The sequence below is a fragment of the Poromitra crassiceps genome (genome assembly GCF_964638095.1).
Source record: "Poromitra crassiceps genome assembly, chromosome: 3".
Lineage (NCBI taxonomy): Eukaryota > Metazoa > Chordata > Actinopteri > Beryciformes > Melamphaidae > Poromitra > Poromitra crassiceps.
Genome location: NC_139625.1, coordinates 25,930,546 through 25,947,975, shown reverse-complemented (window position 1 = coordinate 25,947,975; position 17,430 = coordinate 25,930,546). Strand labels below are relative to the sequence as shown.

Here is a 17,430-nt window from a genome sequence, read left to right as displayed (position 1 = left end):
GATTGGGACTTTTATTTCAACTCATGGAAAATAATTGGCAAATACAATAAGTGGCCCTGCTGCTTCGCTGACCCGGCCACATCACAACTGCCTGATGACAGAGCAATTGCGTGACATCATTTCCAGTTGAGTGACATCACTTATATAAAGAGATATTGGTTCATTTTTGATCAGGCTCTTGTGCAGACGTTCTGTTGTTGGGTCCTCTTTGGTCCTATGGCTAGCAGGACCTACTTCCTGGTCCACGTATTGAGAAGATCAACAAGATGATGGGATTTGTCTTTCCTAACGGTATTAGACGCCTTTAATGCTCAAAAGTAAAGCATTGGGGACAGACAAATAACCGAGATATTCTTAGGTCAGACGTAGTTTTCAACGGTACGTTAAGTCAGCCAGTAGCTTACCAGTAAGTTATTGGTTTTAACAGCTAATAGCTGGCCTGTTAGCTTTACGAGTCTCTAGTTCAACCCAAGCCTCCTGTGTTTAATGTAGCTAGATTTATGCTAGTCTCACGTAGATTTATGCTAGCCTAGACTGTAATTTGTTTGCATGTATTCGTGTAAGAAATAAATGATAATGTTATAGTTATCCAGCAGTTGCGCTGTTATGGGTAGCATGCTAGCTGTGCCTGTGCAGAAAGCTAGCGTTACGTTCTTAGCCCCTTTCAGGACTGTGTTGTCACTACTGGCTTCACTGGACGCTACAGTACACACTACACAGCTAGTTCAAATAGTTGCTAACCGTATTGGAGATTCGACAGATATAATCTGCCTACCTATTGCATTTTATAGCATTATGCCTAATTTAAATGCTGGGATTTGAAAGCCGAATGTCTCCAATATCTAACTTTACCACGATGTTGTGCTAGTTTGTTTCAGTTATTAGGATGCAGAATGTCTTGGTTTACTGACTTGGCTGGGAAAGCTGAAGACTTTCTGAATAAAGTGGACCAAGGAGCTGCCACTGCACTAAGCAAGGAAAGCGGAGCCTCCTTCACATCATCCTATGAAGACGATCCCACAGTCACCTCTGGATACAGCGGTGCAGCATACACCACTGACTCGGCTGTGACACAGCATGCCTATGCATCTTCTCGCGATGCATTGGGCTTCATTTCTGCAGCAGCCGGCAACATCAAGAGATCCAACGCTACCCTGCTGGCTGGCACGGCCAACATGTCCAGCACTCCCCTGGGCTCTGCCAGCAGCTCTGCCAGCAGCGCTCACAACACGGCCAAAGCCTCCTCTGGCTTTGTGAGGCGCAAAAAGAGCGAGCAGGATGTGAACGATGACATGCTGTTTGACTTTCTGAACAGCTCAGACCCGCCTAGAGAACTACTGAAAGCGTCAGCTCCAGGCGCCGAGGCCCAAAACCCACCACCTCCCTCCGCTGCTCCCCATGCTGTCCCCTCAGCCCCCTCCACTCCCCCATCTACCCATGGCATATCACGGGCCTCAAGCCTCAGCTCACTGTCTGCTCACAGCATCAAAACATCAGAGGACGGTTCTGCAAAAGATCAAAGCCAAGGTATAAACTGCCTTTTAGCTGATCTGCCACATTAATCAGAGATTGATAACTGACATAGTTGTCATTCTATTGTATTCTCTTTTTTCCTCCCTTGGATTATTCTGTGGAAAATCACACCACTTTATGCCGGGTATATATATATGTATATATGTATGTATATATACACACACACACAATATAGGACGAATCAGCGTGACGTCACTTGACACCCAGAAATGCGCAACCCCGTGGCACTGTGTTTGAGCTGGTGTTACTCAGGGTTAGGTCATTCTGACACTTGGAACAGAAACTTCAAAGTCTTACCTTTCAGAAACGGTCAGGCAGTTGTCTGTAGCCCTAGCGGTTCAGCCACAGTAAGCATTTTAGTTTGGGTATGTCGTTTTCACCATTTTCTTCAGAAATAGGTGGCTTTAGAAGAGGTTAATAGTATGAGTTGTGCCAAAGAAATGTTAATATCTCAAAAACTATACATCACATCGCTTATATTTTGACATTCTGAGTGAGAGCAGAAGTAGCTCAAGAGTTTGATGTATAATATATACATGTCATGTTAAAGTTGTGTGAACTGTCGCAGTTTTTAAAATGTAAACAGAGTTAGACAGCTAGAGTCAGACACTCACACCTTGCGCCACTTGGGCTCCATAGGGTTCCATTGCCGTTGCCACCCAGTGACGCGGTTTGTTTACCAAAATGCTGCTCGGCTGATCCCTCTAATATATATATATATATATATATATATATATATATATATATATATATATATATATATATATACAGTATATATACACACACACGCACACACACGCACACTAGATCTAAATAGGTCATTTAGCAGTTGTCCTTGATGACAATGTTAAGAAAGCAATATGATATAAACATCAAGCATCACCACCCCAATCTGTCAATTTCCAAAAGGAAGGGGATCCAACACCTAGGGCAAGAACAACTGCCAAGAACCTGCCCTCCATCTTGCATCGAGCTTCCGACTGGGAGATGCAAGTGGACCTAAAGAGAAAACTTGTCTTTCCGGAGGAGGTGGTGGTAACCTCACTCCGACCAGACATGGTTCTTCTATCCAGAAGCACAAAAACCATCATAGTAGCTGAACTCACAGTGCCCTGGGAGGACAGGCTAGCTATCTCTCACCAACTGAAGAAAGCAAAGTACCAAGATCTGATTGACGAGGCTCTTCTCAAAGGATGGCACGCAACTCTATTTCCAATCGAAGTTGGCTGCCGTGGTTTCCCAGCAACATCCGTGCGCTATTTCTTACAGAAGGTTGGCCTGGAACCCAAACAACTGAAGAAAGCCACAAGGGAGATAGCCATGGCAGCTGAGACCAGCTCAAGATGGGTGTGGCTGACTAGAGCTCGCAGTTGGAACCCTTCTGCAGGCGAAGGTTAATCTTCGCAGCCCCACTCAGGCGAGGCGTACAGGCTAAGGGGCGAAACGCTGGTGACCCTGAGATACCTGCTGAGGATGTAGAAGGGGTTCCAACAATGTGAATGCTCTGACCACACTCCCACCAAGGAATACCACCGTGAGGACAACATATCGTAGCTCCTGCAGTTTCTGCTTGTAGCAAAGCATCTTTGATGTTTACTTCACCTGACCAACAGACGAGTCAAATAAATCTATTACAAATTTTAGTTGAGTAAGAGTTTGTTTAGTTCAACAGCTCTACAACACAACCACTACGTCAGATTTGTCTTAGCTTATCTATAGACATTTTTCACGTAATTGTGTCACTAGGGGACAGTTTGGAGCAAACACTGCAAGAAAAGTAAGCTAGGGGAGAATTTATAATGTTTATGTTGTCAAGTTGAAACCGTCTATATAAATTGCCTAACAATATTATCTTCATTTCAGATATTCGTGTCTCAATGATTTCTTTGATTGTCTCTCTCTATCTCTACATGGTCTCCTGTCCACACACCCAACCCCACTCAACCACAGACACACCTGAGAGTTCAGACTCTGGCTTGGCTCCTCCTCCGGAGACCAGCAGACCGGAACCTCTGCCCACAGAGGAGCCTCAGAGCCAAGTCATGTCCAGTCTGCGTCTGGAGAACCAGCTTCTGCGCAACGAGGTAGCCTCCCTCAACCAGGAGATGGCTTCACTCATCCAGAGAGCAAAAGACTTGCAGGATGGTAAGTGTTGTGTTGTGCAAGTTCACACTTCACAAGAGCTAGCTGAAAATTAAAATGAACTAGTCCACGTAACCACATTCATAGTACACCATTTTGAATTTTGAACCGAATTCAGTCTCCAAAAAATGAGCAGTGTTTGTGTGTGTGTGTGTGTGTGTGTGTGTGTGTGTGTGTGTGTGCGTGCGTGCGCGTGCGTGTGCGTGTGCGTGCGTGCGTGTCTGAGCCCCCGTCTGGCAGAGACAGAAGCAGTGCGTCGAAGTGACAGCAAAACCTGTTTTTTTCCTATCTAAATTAAAACACGTATGTAAACACAATGGGCAATTATCGAGGTAAGGAGAGAGCGAGAAAAGAATAAGAGCATTGTTAACTCCCGCAGGAATTAACGACGCTGTACGTTCATGTATTTATTTACAAAAGGCTGTACTCAGCTAACCCGCTCACCAAAATATGAGCTTGTTCAATTAACGGTGCTTTTTTAGCACGTTCATGGACAACATTGGGGACCAGGCTGAGGTACAATTACAGCAATGACAGTGTCCTACATTTCTGCACTCCCACTACATTGGTTTAATTTGTTGTCCACTCCTGTAGAACTGAACCAGGCGCGGCTACGCGCTGACAAATGGAACTCAGACCAGTCTCGGACAGACCGGGCGGTGAGGGAAATCCGGTCGCAGGTTGATGACCTGACAGAGGCCCTTTCTGCTAAGGACAGCCAACTTGCAGTCCTGAAAATCAGACTGGATGAAGCTGATCAGTTGCTGAAGTCCCGGAGCAATGCACTAGAGGAGGCACATAATGAAAAGTCAAGGTACACGTTCTGACCACATTTTGAACTGGAGCTCAGATTCAGCTTAGTAGTGCTCTTGTCCCTGGCACTTTTTTAATATATATTATTTTCCATTCAATCAGAATCATGCAGGATCACTCCGAAGGGAGCTGCATGCAGTCCCAAGCTCTCGAAACAATTCAGGAGAGGCTGCGAGAGGCTGAACTGGGCCTCAGGAGGGAGCAGGACAGCTACCGGCAGATGCAGGTGGATGTGCTCCTATTTTCCTTACTGTGTAGAATGTGATGGTTAAGAAAATATAGAATCAGAATAACTTTATTGATCCCCGAGGGTAAATTGAGTCATCTTACAGTTGCTCACACTCAGGCCTGAAAAAATATAAACATCACACATTGTAAGAGGCATAAGAATGTATCATAAACAATCAAATTGAATAAAATAGAAGTTACTTGGCCTATGTACAGTAAAGTGTCACAAGGATATATGCCTTCTCCAACAATCATTCTCAAGTACCATTTAGTAAGTGAAATAATAAATGTTTTATTTTATAAAGCGCTTTTCAATGACCCAAAGATGCCACAGTATGAGTACATAGAAAACAAGATAACAACAGGCAACAGATACAGGTAACAATTAACACATCGATCAGGGATATATGGAAACAGAGTGGAAGGAGGGAGTGTGTGGGAGGGAGGTGGAAACAAGGGCAAATTCGGCCCAGGACCACGTGCAGCGTGTGGCAACCGCGGGGGCAGGCATCCCTGGGTTGTGGCTAGATGGGGTACAGCCACGGATGGAGTGATGCAAAATCGTGGCAATTATTATTCCATGTAATTTGTGTTACTTCTTGTATAGTGTCATGACAAAAACAAAGATTCAACAGGGTGAGGTAAAGGATACATCACCCAATATTCAAGTAGCCTATACGTACGTGTGTGTGTGTGTGTGTGTGTGTGTGTGTGTGTGTGTGTGTGTGTGTGTGTGTGTGTGTGTGTGTGTGTGTGTGTGTGTGTGTGTGTGTGTGTGTGTGTGTGTGTGTGTGTGTGTGTGTGTGTGTGTGTGTCTACGTGTCCCTACAATGATGATCACAGGTACCCAATACATTAGATGCAGGGCGCATGATGTTGCCCCCATTCACTTCTGTAGTAAACTCTGGTTGACTAATGAAGTTTATTTACAAAATATAACTGAAAATAAAGACTTTGTTTTTCAACCAACTTAATGATCATGGTGTTTAACACCTTACTGACTATACAGTAGAAAAGAGCTTCATCTACCTTGGCTCGCTGGTGGTCTCTGTTGTCAGTCTGACGCTCCCAGGCAGAAATACAACACTTCCTTGTTATTTCCTGGGTGATACATTTTCCGGGAGTGTAGATGATGAGTAACTTCCTCTAGACCTAACTGTATTTTAAAAATAAAGGTTGTATCTTGCATGTATTTTTGATCACCAATACCATTATTATTTTTTAGGGCTTTATAGCATGAATGAGAGATGAATAGAGGGGGGCCAGCTATTCTTATTTTTGTAAAAAATAATAATAAAAATAAGTCATATTTGAGACCCGATATTTTTCATCCAAGATCCGGGGCTGTAGCCCTGAAAGGCCAGGCCTAACGACGCCACTGCTTGTAGGGAGATGCTGCTTTATCCTCAAAACTCCATGATAATGTCAATCTAATAAAAAGAAGAAAGAAATCTCCAATATGCTATGAAAGAACATGTCGGTGATGTCAGGTGTCGGACGCGATGACGACAAAATGTGACGTTCATGGTGCAAGGTCCGATTGACTTCAAACTTGGGGAGTGTGCTCCTGGCAACTCGAAGTAGTGCAGTGCTGAATTTCTTGCAATTTGACATAGCGCCACCTACTGGCAACACAAAAAGCACTGTCTCGAGAAAAACCTTTGTCCGATTGACTTCAAACCTGGGGAGTGCGCTGCTCTGACCCCGATGGAGTGTGGTGCCACATTTCATGCATTTTTGACTTATGCATAGTCATAGTGCCACCTACTGGCAACACAAAAAGCGGTTTATCTCGAGAACCATTCGTCCGATCGACTTCAAACTTGGCGGGTGCGTTGCTGGGAACCCGAGAAATGGCAGTGGTAAACTTTGTGCAATTCAACCAATAAGATCACAGCTTTCACATATCTCTAGGACTGTCCGTCCAATCGACTTCTGTATGTCTGTCCTTCGCGTATCTCGAGAACCGTTTCGACTTCAAACTTGGGGAGTGCGCTTAGGGGGGACCTGACTGATTGCAGTGTGGGGGGGGGGGGGGGGGGGGGCGCTTGGTGGTGAATAGGGGGAACGGGCACTGCACTAGTAATAATAATAATGATGAGTAAGGTGCATCCAGTCAGTAAAGTGAACAGCGTGGATTATTGATTATTGCACAAATTGCTGTATTTAGCAGTTATTGCACATTGAGTTTTATTGCACAAACAAAGTTGGTTTTGATTTATGGACGGGTGGAGTGAGTCCAAGGCTACCTAATTGACTGACTCAGAGTCTCTGGTGCTCTGAGGGAGGAGTTGAAGAGTTTGATGGCCACAGGCAGGAATGACTTCTTGTGGTGCATCTGGGTGGGATCAGTCTTGCACTGAACGTGCTCCTGTGTTCGACCAGTAGGTCATGGAGTGGGTGGGAGACGTCCATGATGGAACGTAACTTGGACAGCATCCTTCTCTCTGACACTACTGTCAGAGAACCCAGCTCCAGCCCCATGATGTCCCTGGCCTTGCGGATCAGTTTGTTGAGTCTGTTGGCATCCGCTGTCAGAGAACCCAGCTCCAGCCCCATGATGCCCCTGGCCTTGCGGATCAGTTTGTTGAGTCTGTTGGCATCTGCTGTCAGAGAACCCAGCTCCAGCCCCATGATGTCCCTGGCCTTGCGCATCAGTTTGTTGAGTCTGTTGGCATCCGCTGCCTGCGCCCGCTGCCCCAGCACACGACAGCAAACAGGAAGGCTTTCGTCTTTGTACTTTATTTTCATTAGGTGTGTCTAAATGAAATGTGTGTGCACATCAGAAACAGAATTTCATCCCAGGTGCACAATAAACAACTTAAGTCTAGACCAGTGGTTCTCAACCTTAGGGTCGCGACCCTAAGTGTGGAGTTCAAGTAGGGTCACCTGAAATTAAATTTTTCTAAATTCTCAGATTAAAGTCCGAATTCTGAGGGGAAAAAGAAGCATTGATTGATTGATTGATTGACTTTATTTGGTGATAAAAACAGGACATAAGACAACATATCACCGAGGATAAAAACACAATAAAGCCCGAAGGCTTATTTCCATTGTGGTCCCCATGGAGACAAGACAGACAACGTAAATACGTGTAACAAAGAAGTGCAAGTGGGAACATAATTTAAAACTAATACAACTCCATTAAAAGATAAATTACTAACTCAGTTTATAATTTACCAAAAAATAAAAATAAAATAAAAACTAGAACTAAACATATCAATCAATAAAATAAAAGACCAGCTATACCATAAATAAATAACCAATTCAAGAACTAAAAAAGACAGGATAAAACGGTTTAAAGTGCGGATGTTTGTAACCATTTTTTTAAGCCTTTCTTAAAAGTGCTGATAGACTCACTCAGTTTCAAGCACGAAGGTAACATGTTCCATTGAGTCGCTGCATTATATTTGAACGAGTTCCTCCCCATCAGGGTCCTAAATCTGATAGGGATGAAATCAGTAGAACTGCCTCTCGTAGAATACTGGTGACGCTCACTCACACAAGAAAAGTAGCTTTTAAGATACATAGGAACAAAATTCTTAACAATCTTAAAAGTGAACAGCAGCTTGATGTATAAAGTGCGCTTCTCAACTGTCAGCCAATTAAGACTGTCAAAGTGAGCTTGGTCCAGGTGGGTACGTGGATGGACTTTAAGAATGACTCGAATCAACTTGTTTTGAGCCGTTTGTAATTTGTTTTTGAGTTTCTGAGAGAGACCAGTATACCAGCAGATGGCAGCATAGTCAAAATGACTCGGAACAAGTGCAGAAGCCAAAGAGTGAAGGACTGGACTGGTGAGAAAGGCAGCTTTCCTGGCCAGAAACCTGACATGCATGTTAATTTTGCCAAGGACTTTCAGAGCCATATACTCACCTGATAGGCATTTGTCTAAAATGCAGCCAAGGTAGCTTACCTTATCTTTGGCATTAATTTGAATGTCACCAATCTTGGTGACGAGACCGGGCGATTTAGACAATTTAATTTTAGAGCCGAATACAATGGCCTCTGTCTTACCTAAGTGAAGAGACAATCTGTTGTCGGACAGCCAGTCACAAACACTCTCTAGCTCTGCACTTAAAGTTTTCTCTACAGCAGATTTATCCTGGTGCGACACCATTAAAACAGAGTCATCAGCATAAAGAAACAAATTACAGGCAGGTGAGGTCGCCGCTCTAAAATCATTAATATATAAAAGAAAAAGCAGGGGTCCGAGGATACTCCCCTGCGGCACCCCCCACCCCATTTCTTGAACTTCAGAAAGCGTTCCATTAACGTCCACCCTTTGAAGACGGTGGGTAAGATATGATTCGATCCAACGTAATGCTAAAACACTAAAACCCATTGCTCTGAGTTTAAGAATTAAAATGCCGTGGTCTACAGTATCAAACGCTTTCTGAAGATCAAGCAACACTAGACCACAACACTTGCCTGCATCAACTGCATACTGTTCCATGTGACATCACTGATGATGTCACTGATGATATTATTGATGGTGTACCGTATTTGAATGTCTGGGGTCCCCAGATTTTTGTGACGTCAAAGTCGGGTCACAAGCAAAAAAAGGTTGGGAACCCCTGGGAGACTGAACAAAGAAATATGCATAGTAAATGGTGCTGCCAGTAAGCTTTACTAGTACATAATTTTATATCTCTGGGCTTAGAAAAACAACACCAATTTAAAATATAACACAGGTAAATCTTATTTGAAACAAGATTTAGCACTTGGATATTATTTTCTTACATAGAAATGCTAAATTAAGACTACGGTACTTGGTGGTCATCTTCTCTTATGTGCCGCAGAGTGAGTATGCTGCCCGTCTAGCCAAAGTGGAGGCTGAGAGGCAGACGCTTGCAGAGACTGTGACGGGGGCCGAGCGGCGGGCAACAGAGGAGAGGCACCGGGCCGAGGACCTCCAGCAGCAAGCAAAAAGTGCCAGAACTGCAGCTGAGTCTGCCAAGCAGGAGCTGCAAGACTACAAGCACAAAGCTTCACGCATCCTACAAGTGAGTCAAGTGACTTTTTGACTTGTGCAAAAGCAAATTCTGTGATGAAGGATCATATAGCTGGTGAAGTGAAATATATTCTAAATGTTCAAACTATAGGACTTTCTATACACCATTTTAAACATTGTTTCCTATTCTTGTGACCTTTTTGTGGGAGGTTGCTCTTGTTTCTGTAATTGTTATTTCATTGTTGTGTCAAAAATATTAATGGGATTTTATTTGATGGCACTCCAAAAAGACATGTAGGAGCATGATTTTGCGATTAGGAATTAAATATTCCTGTGAAATAGAAGCACTGGTGGCGTTTTACTATCAACAGCAACATGGTATAATTTCACCTATTCTTTGTGTAATTGTGTCTCCAGTCCAAAGAGAAGCTGATCAGCAGTCTGAAGGAGGGGTCTGGTCTGGAGGCACTGGACGGCAGCGGGGCCACAGCTCTGGAGCTGGAGGAGCTGCGTCATGAGAAGGAGCTGCAGAAGGAGGAGATCCAGAAGCTGCAGGGCCTAGTGCACACGCTCCGTACAGAAATACAGGTGAGATGGTGCAAATGACAAGGTAAAGGTTAGGGTAATCGATTTTGACTAGGGGGTCGCTGGTTTGAATCCTTAGGTGGACTATAAAAAATCTGGGTGGGGAAAGTGGAAAAACTAAAATAAGGTAATGCTGTATTGATCCTCTAGTGCAGTGGTCCCCAACCACCGGGCCGCGGACCGGTACCAGGCCGCAACGCATTTGGTACCGGGCCGCGAGCCCGGTCCAATTTCTTTTTTTTTTCTATTTTTTTTTTTCTATTTTTTTTTTTACAAACTACAAACATAAATAAACGTCAACTTGAAACTATGTTTCAACTACCACACAGCCTATAATATTATAGCCTATGTTTATTATTATTATTATTATTATTATTATTATTATTATTATTATTATTATTATTATTATTATATATTTTTTTATTAAAATTGACAACTGGTCCGCAACTTTTTTTTCCATCTATCTACCGGTTGGGAACCCCTGGGAATGTGTGGCCCTTCGCTTACTTGATGTAAGTCAGTATGGCCCTCAGGAAAAAAAAATTGCCCACCCACCCCTGCTCTAGTGACTAGTCTAGAGCAGGGGTGGGCAACTATTTTTCATGGGGGGCCACATGAGAAACCCAGATTGTTGCCGGGGGCCGAACAAATATTGTCATGCCGTAACCCATGGATGGGCAACTTTGATGATAGAGAGGGCCACAAAAAATTTTCCTCGCTACTAGATTTTGCTGAGGGCTGAACGGCGCCAGCGCGAAAAATTTGGGGCATTTGAAGCAAGGTTTAGAGGAATAACTCATTTTAAATTAACAATTGTGATGTCTTAACCACCAATATTTGATCCTTTTCCTCACTCACTCCTATGTCACCACCTGCTCTCCCTGCAGGGCTTGAAATTAACTTTTTTCACCACCTGCCAATATGGCTGCTAGATTTTAAAGTTACCAGCCAATTAGAATTTCCACTAGCCGAAATGTTTTTCTTGAAATAAACCAGAATATGAGTGGGTTAATTTAAGCATAAGTATCAGTAAGTGGCCCGGGATTCTCAAAGCCTGTGTTGAGGGTCACACAAGAACAAAAATGCACTCTTGAAGCTAAATAAATCCAAAACCAACAAGTAAATTATTTAAATTTCTACTTCAATGTAGAACAGTCATTTCTTACACATGAGATTACTTTTAGCCTTTTAGTCATAAATATTCCATATTCCAGACTGAAATGCTATAACAGAAGAGTATTGCCCAGAATGACATGAACATTTGGACACTTATTCAGCGGGTATATTGCATGTTGCGTTCAAGTGCATTGTAAATATATATATATATATATATATATATATATATATTTTTGCAATTCCATCGCGGGCCACACAGGGGGCGCCCGCGGGCCGGCCGTATGTTGCCCATGTATGGTCTAGTCTAGATTTATGGTTGTACTAGCACGTCTAGTGCTTTATCCAAAGCACTTTACAATGACTACATTCACCCATTCACACAGACATGATGGTGGCAAGCTACCAAGTGGGCAATGTTTGTTGGCAATGGCACAGCCATTGGGAGCAATTTGGGGTTCAGTATCTTGCCCCAAGGACACGTGCAGAGTGGATGAGGCGAGGATCGAATTGAACCACCGACTTCTTTTATGCAAAGTGATTAGTGGATGACCCGCTTTACCTCCTGATCTCCTGAGTCGAGTCATCTAAGAGAATAATGTCCACCTTACAAATCTCCTAGTTTGATTACCATGGAGAGGTCAGTTATTCACCTGCATTGATATCACGTGTTTGTTTGTTTGTTTGTTCATGCAGGATTTGGAGAATCAGGCCCTGATGGAAGCAGAGACATGGAGGGAGCAGCAGCTGGAGTTACAGGAGCAGCTGGGCATACAGAACCGAGCCAAGCAGGAGGTGGAGGCTGAGGTGGAGCGCTACAAACAGGTGAGGGGGACTGATAAGTCATTTGCTAATTTGTACTTACTAGCAATCACGCTCGATTCCTAGGCTCGCCCGCCCTGCAGCTCGGCCGTGGCCTCGCCTGCTCTGACATCACTGATGACATCATCACTGAACTTCCTGCCCCAGCCAGGAAGATGACATCACTGATGACATAATCACTGATAAGTTATAACATCACTGATTCAAGTCAAGTCAAGTCAAGTTTATTTATATAGCCCTAATTCACAAGCATGTCTCAGAGGGCTTCACAGAAAGTATGTCTAGCTGACACAACAGTAACAAGAATATACAGAATAAAGATAACATTTGAACAATTGATAATATAGAAAATATAGAAATGAAGAGAGAGCAGAGGAGAGAGCAGGAGAAGGGGGAAGAGCAGGGGGAATGTGAGAGAGTGATGGGGTGGGGAGGGAATGGGAGATGTTGGAGGGTATAGGAGGTGGGGAAGGAGCAAGAGGAGAGAGCAGGAGAGGGGAAGGGGGGGGGGGTGTGGGGGAGAAGAGAGCAGGGGGAGGGAGGAGGTGGGGAGAGAATGAGAAATATAGACGCACATCTTGCAAATGGACATATGTCAATTTCTAAGCAACCAAACTATGCCTAATTTACGTAATTGGCTGCAAGCCTTTAGTAGTGAGTCCTTTTGCCAAATAAGCACATGTTCACATATAGAGCTTATGGGTGCCTTGCTTTAGGGAAGAGTGGGTGCCATGCTTTGAATAGTGGCGAAATACTAAGAGCATGGGTGCCATGTTTTAAATAGTGGCGGAATATTGCCATGCTATGCCATGCTTTAAATAGTGGCGGAATATTGGAGGGGATAGAGTGGGTGCCATGCTTTGAAGTAAAATGTGTACTATGCTTTAGAGTAGTGGGGGAAGAGGAAGAACACCGGGAAGAGGAGAAAGCAGGAGAGTGGAGGAGGGAGGGAGAGCGGGGGGATGTGAGAGGGAGGAGGTGGGGAGAAAATGGGAAATGTGGAGGAGGAGGGAACAGAGAAGGAGAGGTGGGAGGGTGCAGGGGAGGGAGAGCCAGGGTAGAGGTAGGGTCTAGGGTTGGGGGAGGGAGTAGGATACGGGCCCGGATTAGGGCGAGGGTGGGGAGAAAATGGGAAATGTGGAGGAGGAGAGAACAGAGAAGGAGAGGTGGGAGGGTGCAGGGGAAGGAGAGCAGGGGGAATGTGAGAGAGGGGAGAGGACAGAGAAGGAGAGGTGGGAGGGTGCAGGGGAAGGAGAGCAGGGAGAATGTGAGAGAGGGGAGAGGACAGAGAGGAGGAGAGAACAGAGAAGGAGAGGTGGGAGGGTGCAGGGGAAGGAGAGCAGGGGGAATGTGAGAGAGGGGAGAGCAGGAGGTGGCAGGGATTCAGGAAAATAGGGGAGAAGAGGAGAAGGAGCAGAGGGGGGGAGAAGGAGGAGAGAGCAGGATGTGATGACATCACATCATTCGGTAATTTGGGCAATCACCTAATTTTAAAACCCGGCTCTGTCAGGTCACCCGCACGGATGCTCTTTACACCCTCTATGGAACATACAACTCCCATTCATTTTTAAATGTGTGATTGTTTTCCTGCTTTTTCAGCTATGCCTGGGCTATGTGAGAAGAAAAATGACTTGAGATGTTGCTTTTTATCTTTTACATCAGGAGCTGCAGTACTTGGAGGATGAGCAACACCGGGCCAAGACCACTCTCCAGAGCCGAATCAAGGACCGGGAAGATGAAATCCAAAAACTCAGGAACCAGGTAAATCATATAATAAAAATATACTGATGCAAACTTGTTTTTTTTGTTTTTGTTTTTATATCACATAATAGAAATATACCGCATGCAAGCAATTTTTGTTGTTGTTGTTGTTGGTAGTGAAGCACTCCTCTATTATGATATGACTTTACTGTTCCAGTTGACCAACAAGGCTCTCAGCAGCAGCAGCCAGACAGAGCTGGAGAGTCGTCTACACCAGCTGACGGAGACACTGATCCAGAAGCAGACCATGCTGGAGGCTCTGGGCACAGAGAAAAGCTCCCTGCTCTTCCAACTGGAGCGTCTGGAGCAGCAGCTGAAGAACGTTCAGAGTGGGGGGGCAGCCATCAACATGGGCAATATAGAGGGACCAGGTAGGCCAGATACTTGAGATCATTTTTTGGGGGCCAATTGCTATTTTGTTAGGCTTAATATGAATAGTTGGTCTGGCATCATTTTAACGGCACTGTCACCTTCTGTCAAACCGCTTTCAGACTGAGGTCCAACCAGGGTTATGCCTAGGTTGATGTTGTGTTTGAAAGGGTTAACCCATGTTGCCCAACGTGAATGGCACCACCCGGGTTGCTAACATCACGGGGCGGGACAAACAAATGGTTACGAATGGGGGCACACAGCTACAGATCGCTAGCAGACAGGAGTCTTGAGAGACACGCTCACACACACTCAACTTTCACAGACAGAAACGTTACACCGTGTGGTGAAATGTTGTGTTCAGTTGCTCTTGTCCTCCTCGTTTGTTGTTCTGTGGTTCTTGGGGGGGGGGGTTGGCATGACGTAGTGCTGTGGGAAACGCAGTGTTTGTGCGAGACAGACTTTTAATTAAATCTTTCAATGTAGACTACATCAGAGATACATTTCAGAAAGTGATGCTCCACTCCATGAAGAAGCCTTCAATACATTATTCTGGCAATAGATAGAAACAGCTTAGAAAATGTGGGCTGGTGATGTGCCAAAAAGTGAGCCATTTGTGATGTATCCTGTATCCCGTCTCACCAACTCTGTAAGACATGCCTCTACCCCCCCCCCCCCCCCCCCCCCACTATTTCCATATCTGTCTTGCTCGCTTTATCCTCCTCCTGTCTGACTGAGCGCAGACTTGTGTGTGAGGAGGGGGCGGGGCTGGGACTGACACACACATGCTTCGGGGGCAGGCAAACAGCAGTATACAGACGCGCACACACACAGTCAGCGAGTCGTATTTTCAGAGGGAGAGAGAGAGGTAGCAGAGACGCCAGAGATATTTTACTTGACTAGAGTCGATGCTGACAATGCGCATTGTCATAAGTATAACAAATCGTTCACTTGTAAGCACACGCCCATTCTGGACATTAAACTGTAGTGTTCAAACATGAGCCGTTCTGCCAGCGACACGGACATAGTACTAGGGGGCTTGGGTGGTTAAGATCCGTTTGCACAGGGGCACGCTCACAACGGACAATTGTGTTCATACATACACCCCATGCAAGTGAGGTCTATCTTCAGGAGTTCACTGCATGTCTGAAAAGGGCTTTGGTGTCATGGTGACATGGGTCAAGTAACTCTGGCCCGACCATGCTCATTGGTTCAAATGTTGTATCAGACGGCTGTTGACCTTTCTGTGTGTTTATGTTTCAGGGGCACGACAAAGAAACACACCGGTCCTTTTCAGTGACCAAGACAGCCCAGGTGTGTATGGCCAAGTACGCAAGGCAGCCAGCACCATCGACCGTTTTAGGTGAGCTTTCAATTGTTTTTTCTCGCCGTTACAAGACTAAAATTCTGTGTTTTTAGTCACTGCCCCTCCAATGATAAATGGAAAACCTTGTCATTTTAGCATACGATTGGGAATCTTCTTGAGACGTTACCCGATGGCCAGAGTTTTCGTGATCCTGTACATAGTGAGTATATGATTGAGGGACTGTATACGTTGTTTTTTTTTCTTTTTTCATTTGTTCAAAAGATGAACACTTGTTAGACAAATACATTAACAACTCTGTGACAAATTCCTTTACCAGGCACTACTGCACTTGTGGGTCATGATTGTTCTTCTGACTTACACACCAGAAATGCACCATGGCCATCCTGATGGAAGATAGAAGCCTTGAATGTTAAGAGCTGGTTGTTTTATGATCTGTGCTCTGTTTCCTTCAATGTAAGGATGTTGCACGCTGTTGGAATATGGGTCAATGTTAGCATACTCTCAATGGGACCTGACTTTCCCTGTTTTGCACAGACATGCTATGGATTATTTTACCCCCCCCCCCCCCCCCAAAAAAAAAAAATGAAGATCCACAGCTGACAGCAGCATGGAGTTTTAAAATAATTACGCAGTGATATACTGTACTGGTGGGGTTCAAGGTGGGGTATTAAATCAAACTTGATCTCACATCCTTTCTTCTCATCACAGCTTTCAAACATTTGTTTGTTATCCTGAGAGAGATTGTATTTAACACTATGTAAAAAAAAAAACTTTTAATAAACAAATCAAAGAAACAAGACAGCCTGCCCCTTACTTGCCTTCAGTCACACTGCACAAAACACTGCAACTTAAAGTATAAAGATTATTCTTTAATTTCATCAACAAATTCATACTAGTTACTTTTATCATGTATATCTCAAATTAAAAATAACTACTATGGTATTGTACTACACACATAAATTCATGTCATCATTCGCCTCAAGATCCAGTTCAGCAGACCAGGCTTATTTCAGATGGTTGGAGGTGCTTGGAGTCTGGAGGAAGCTGCAGGAGCTCATAGAATGGGCAATTCCCTGGTAAGGTTTCAAAATGAGGGATTTGTTTCTTTGACATGTCGATTTTGAAGGTAATGTAAAAAGTGGGAGGTAGGGATGTTAAATTTTGTTTTCAGCTGATTAAATGAGGCAAACGCCTCATCTGTCTGAGCGTTAGCATTAGCCAATGAACAGCCAGGAAGGGGTCTTGCGCTACTTTTGAATGCTAAAATAAAGCTGATAATGTACAATTTGATTAAAAAAAAAACGTTCAAAGTACAACACAAACTGTCCATTTTGCTGCAACTCGACAGTGCTGCTTAATCCAGAACCTTACTTCCTGGAACTCGAGTAAAAAACTGGTCCATTGGAGTGAATGGAAATGTCGCGACTCTTCTATATACAGTACACGACTCTGCTCCAGCCAAATGGATGATTTGGGTGTAATTAGGGGTGTCAAAATAAATCGAATCAATGCATCGCGATGCGGACATGTGAATCGAATCGTTGACAGATGAATCGTTGAATCGTTTGTTTAAATTTGTGTTGACATTCAGATTTTAAAGCACGTTAAAGTAAAAAAGGGACTTGATATTTATCTGACTGCTTGGATTGATTGATGAAAAAGTAGCCATGTGCAGTAATAGTACAGAAAATGTAGGATTTGATACTTGGAGCTGCAATACTGTTGGAGCTGTATCGAGATGCATCGTGGAATCGAATCGTTGAGATTAATCGTAATCGAATCG

The 17,430-nt window shown here is 44.2% G+C and overlaps 1 protein-coding gene across 3 annotated transcripts; it reads left to right on the top strand.

Annotated features, from left to right (window-relative positions):
• Positions 1-229: 229 nt before the first annotated feature.
• golga5 (golgin A5) lies at positions 230-16,437 on the top strand. Of its 3 annotated transcripts, none has more exons than XM_083632784.1 (13): positions 230-291; positions 869-1,527; positions 3,484-3,678; positions 4,270-4,489; positions 4,591-4,714; positions 9,519-9,722; positions 10,088-10,258; positions 12,065-12,193; positions 13,853-13,951; positions 14,109-14,322; positions 15,584-15,683; positions 15,783-15,846; positions 15,964-16,437. In XM_083632784.1, exons 2-13 carry the CDS (start codon positions 894-896, stop codon positions 16,042-16,044), a joined length of 2,235 nt encoding a protein of 744 aa, XP_083488910.1. In that variant the 5' UTR covers positions 230-291; positions 869-893; the 3' UTR covers positions 16,045-16,437. The 3 variants fall into 3 exon arrangements, with proteins under 3 accessions (XP_083488910.1, XP_083488909.1, XP_083488908.1); XM_083632783.1 differs by having other exon boundaries at positions 240-378; XM_083632782.1 differs by having other exon boundaries at positions 240-406.
• Positions 16,438-17,430: the final 993 nt, after the last annotated feature.

Bases quoted from the DNA above. Each gene is read 5' to 3' on its own strand.
- golga5 (XM_083632784.1), top strand. From the start codon at position 894: ATGTCTTGGTTTACTGACTTGGCTGGGAAAGCTGAAGACTTTCTGAAT. The intron at 4,715-9,518 runs GTGGATGTGCTC...TATGTGCCGCAG, and splicing joins ACAGCTACCGGCAGATGCAG to AGTGAGTATGCTGCCCGTCT. The intron at 13,952-14,108 runs GTAAATCATATA...TTACTGTTCCAG, and splicing joins TCCAAAAACTCAGGAACCAG to TTGACCAACAAGGCTCTCAG.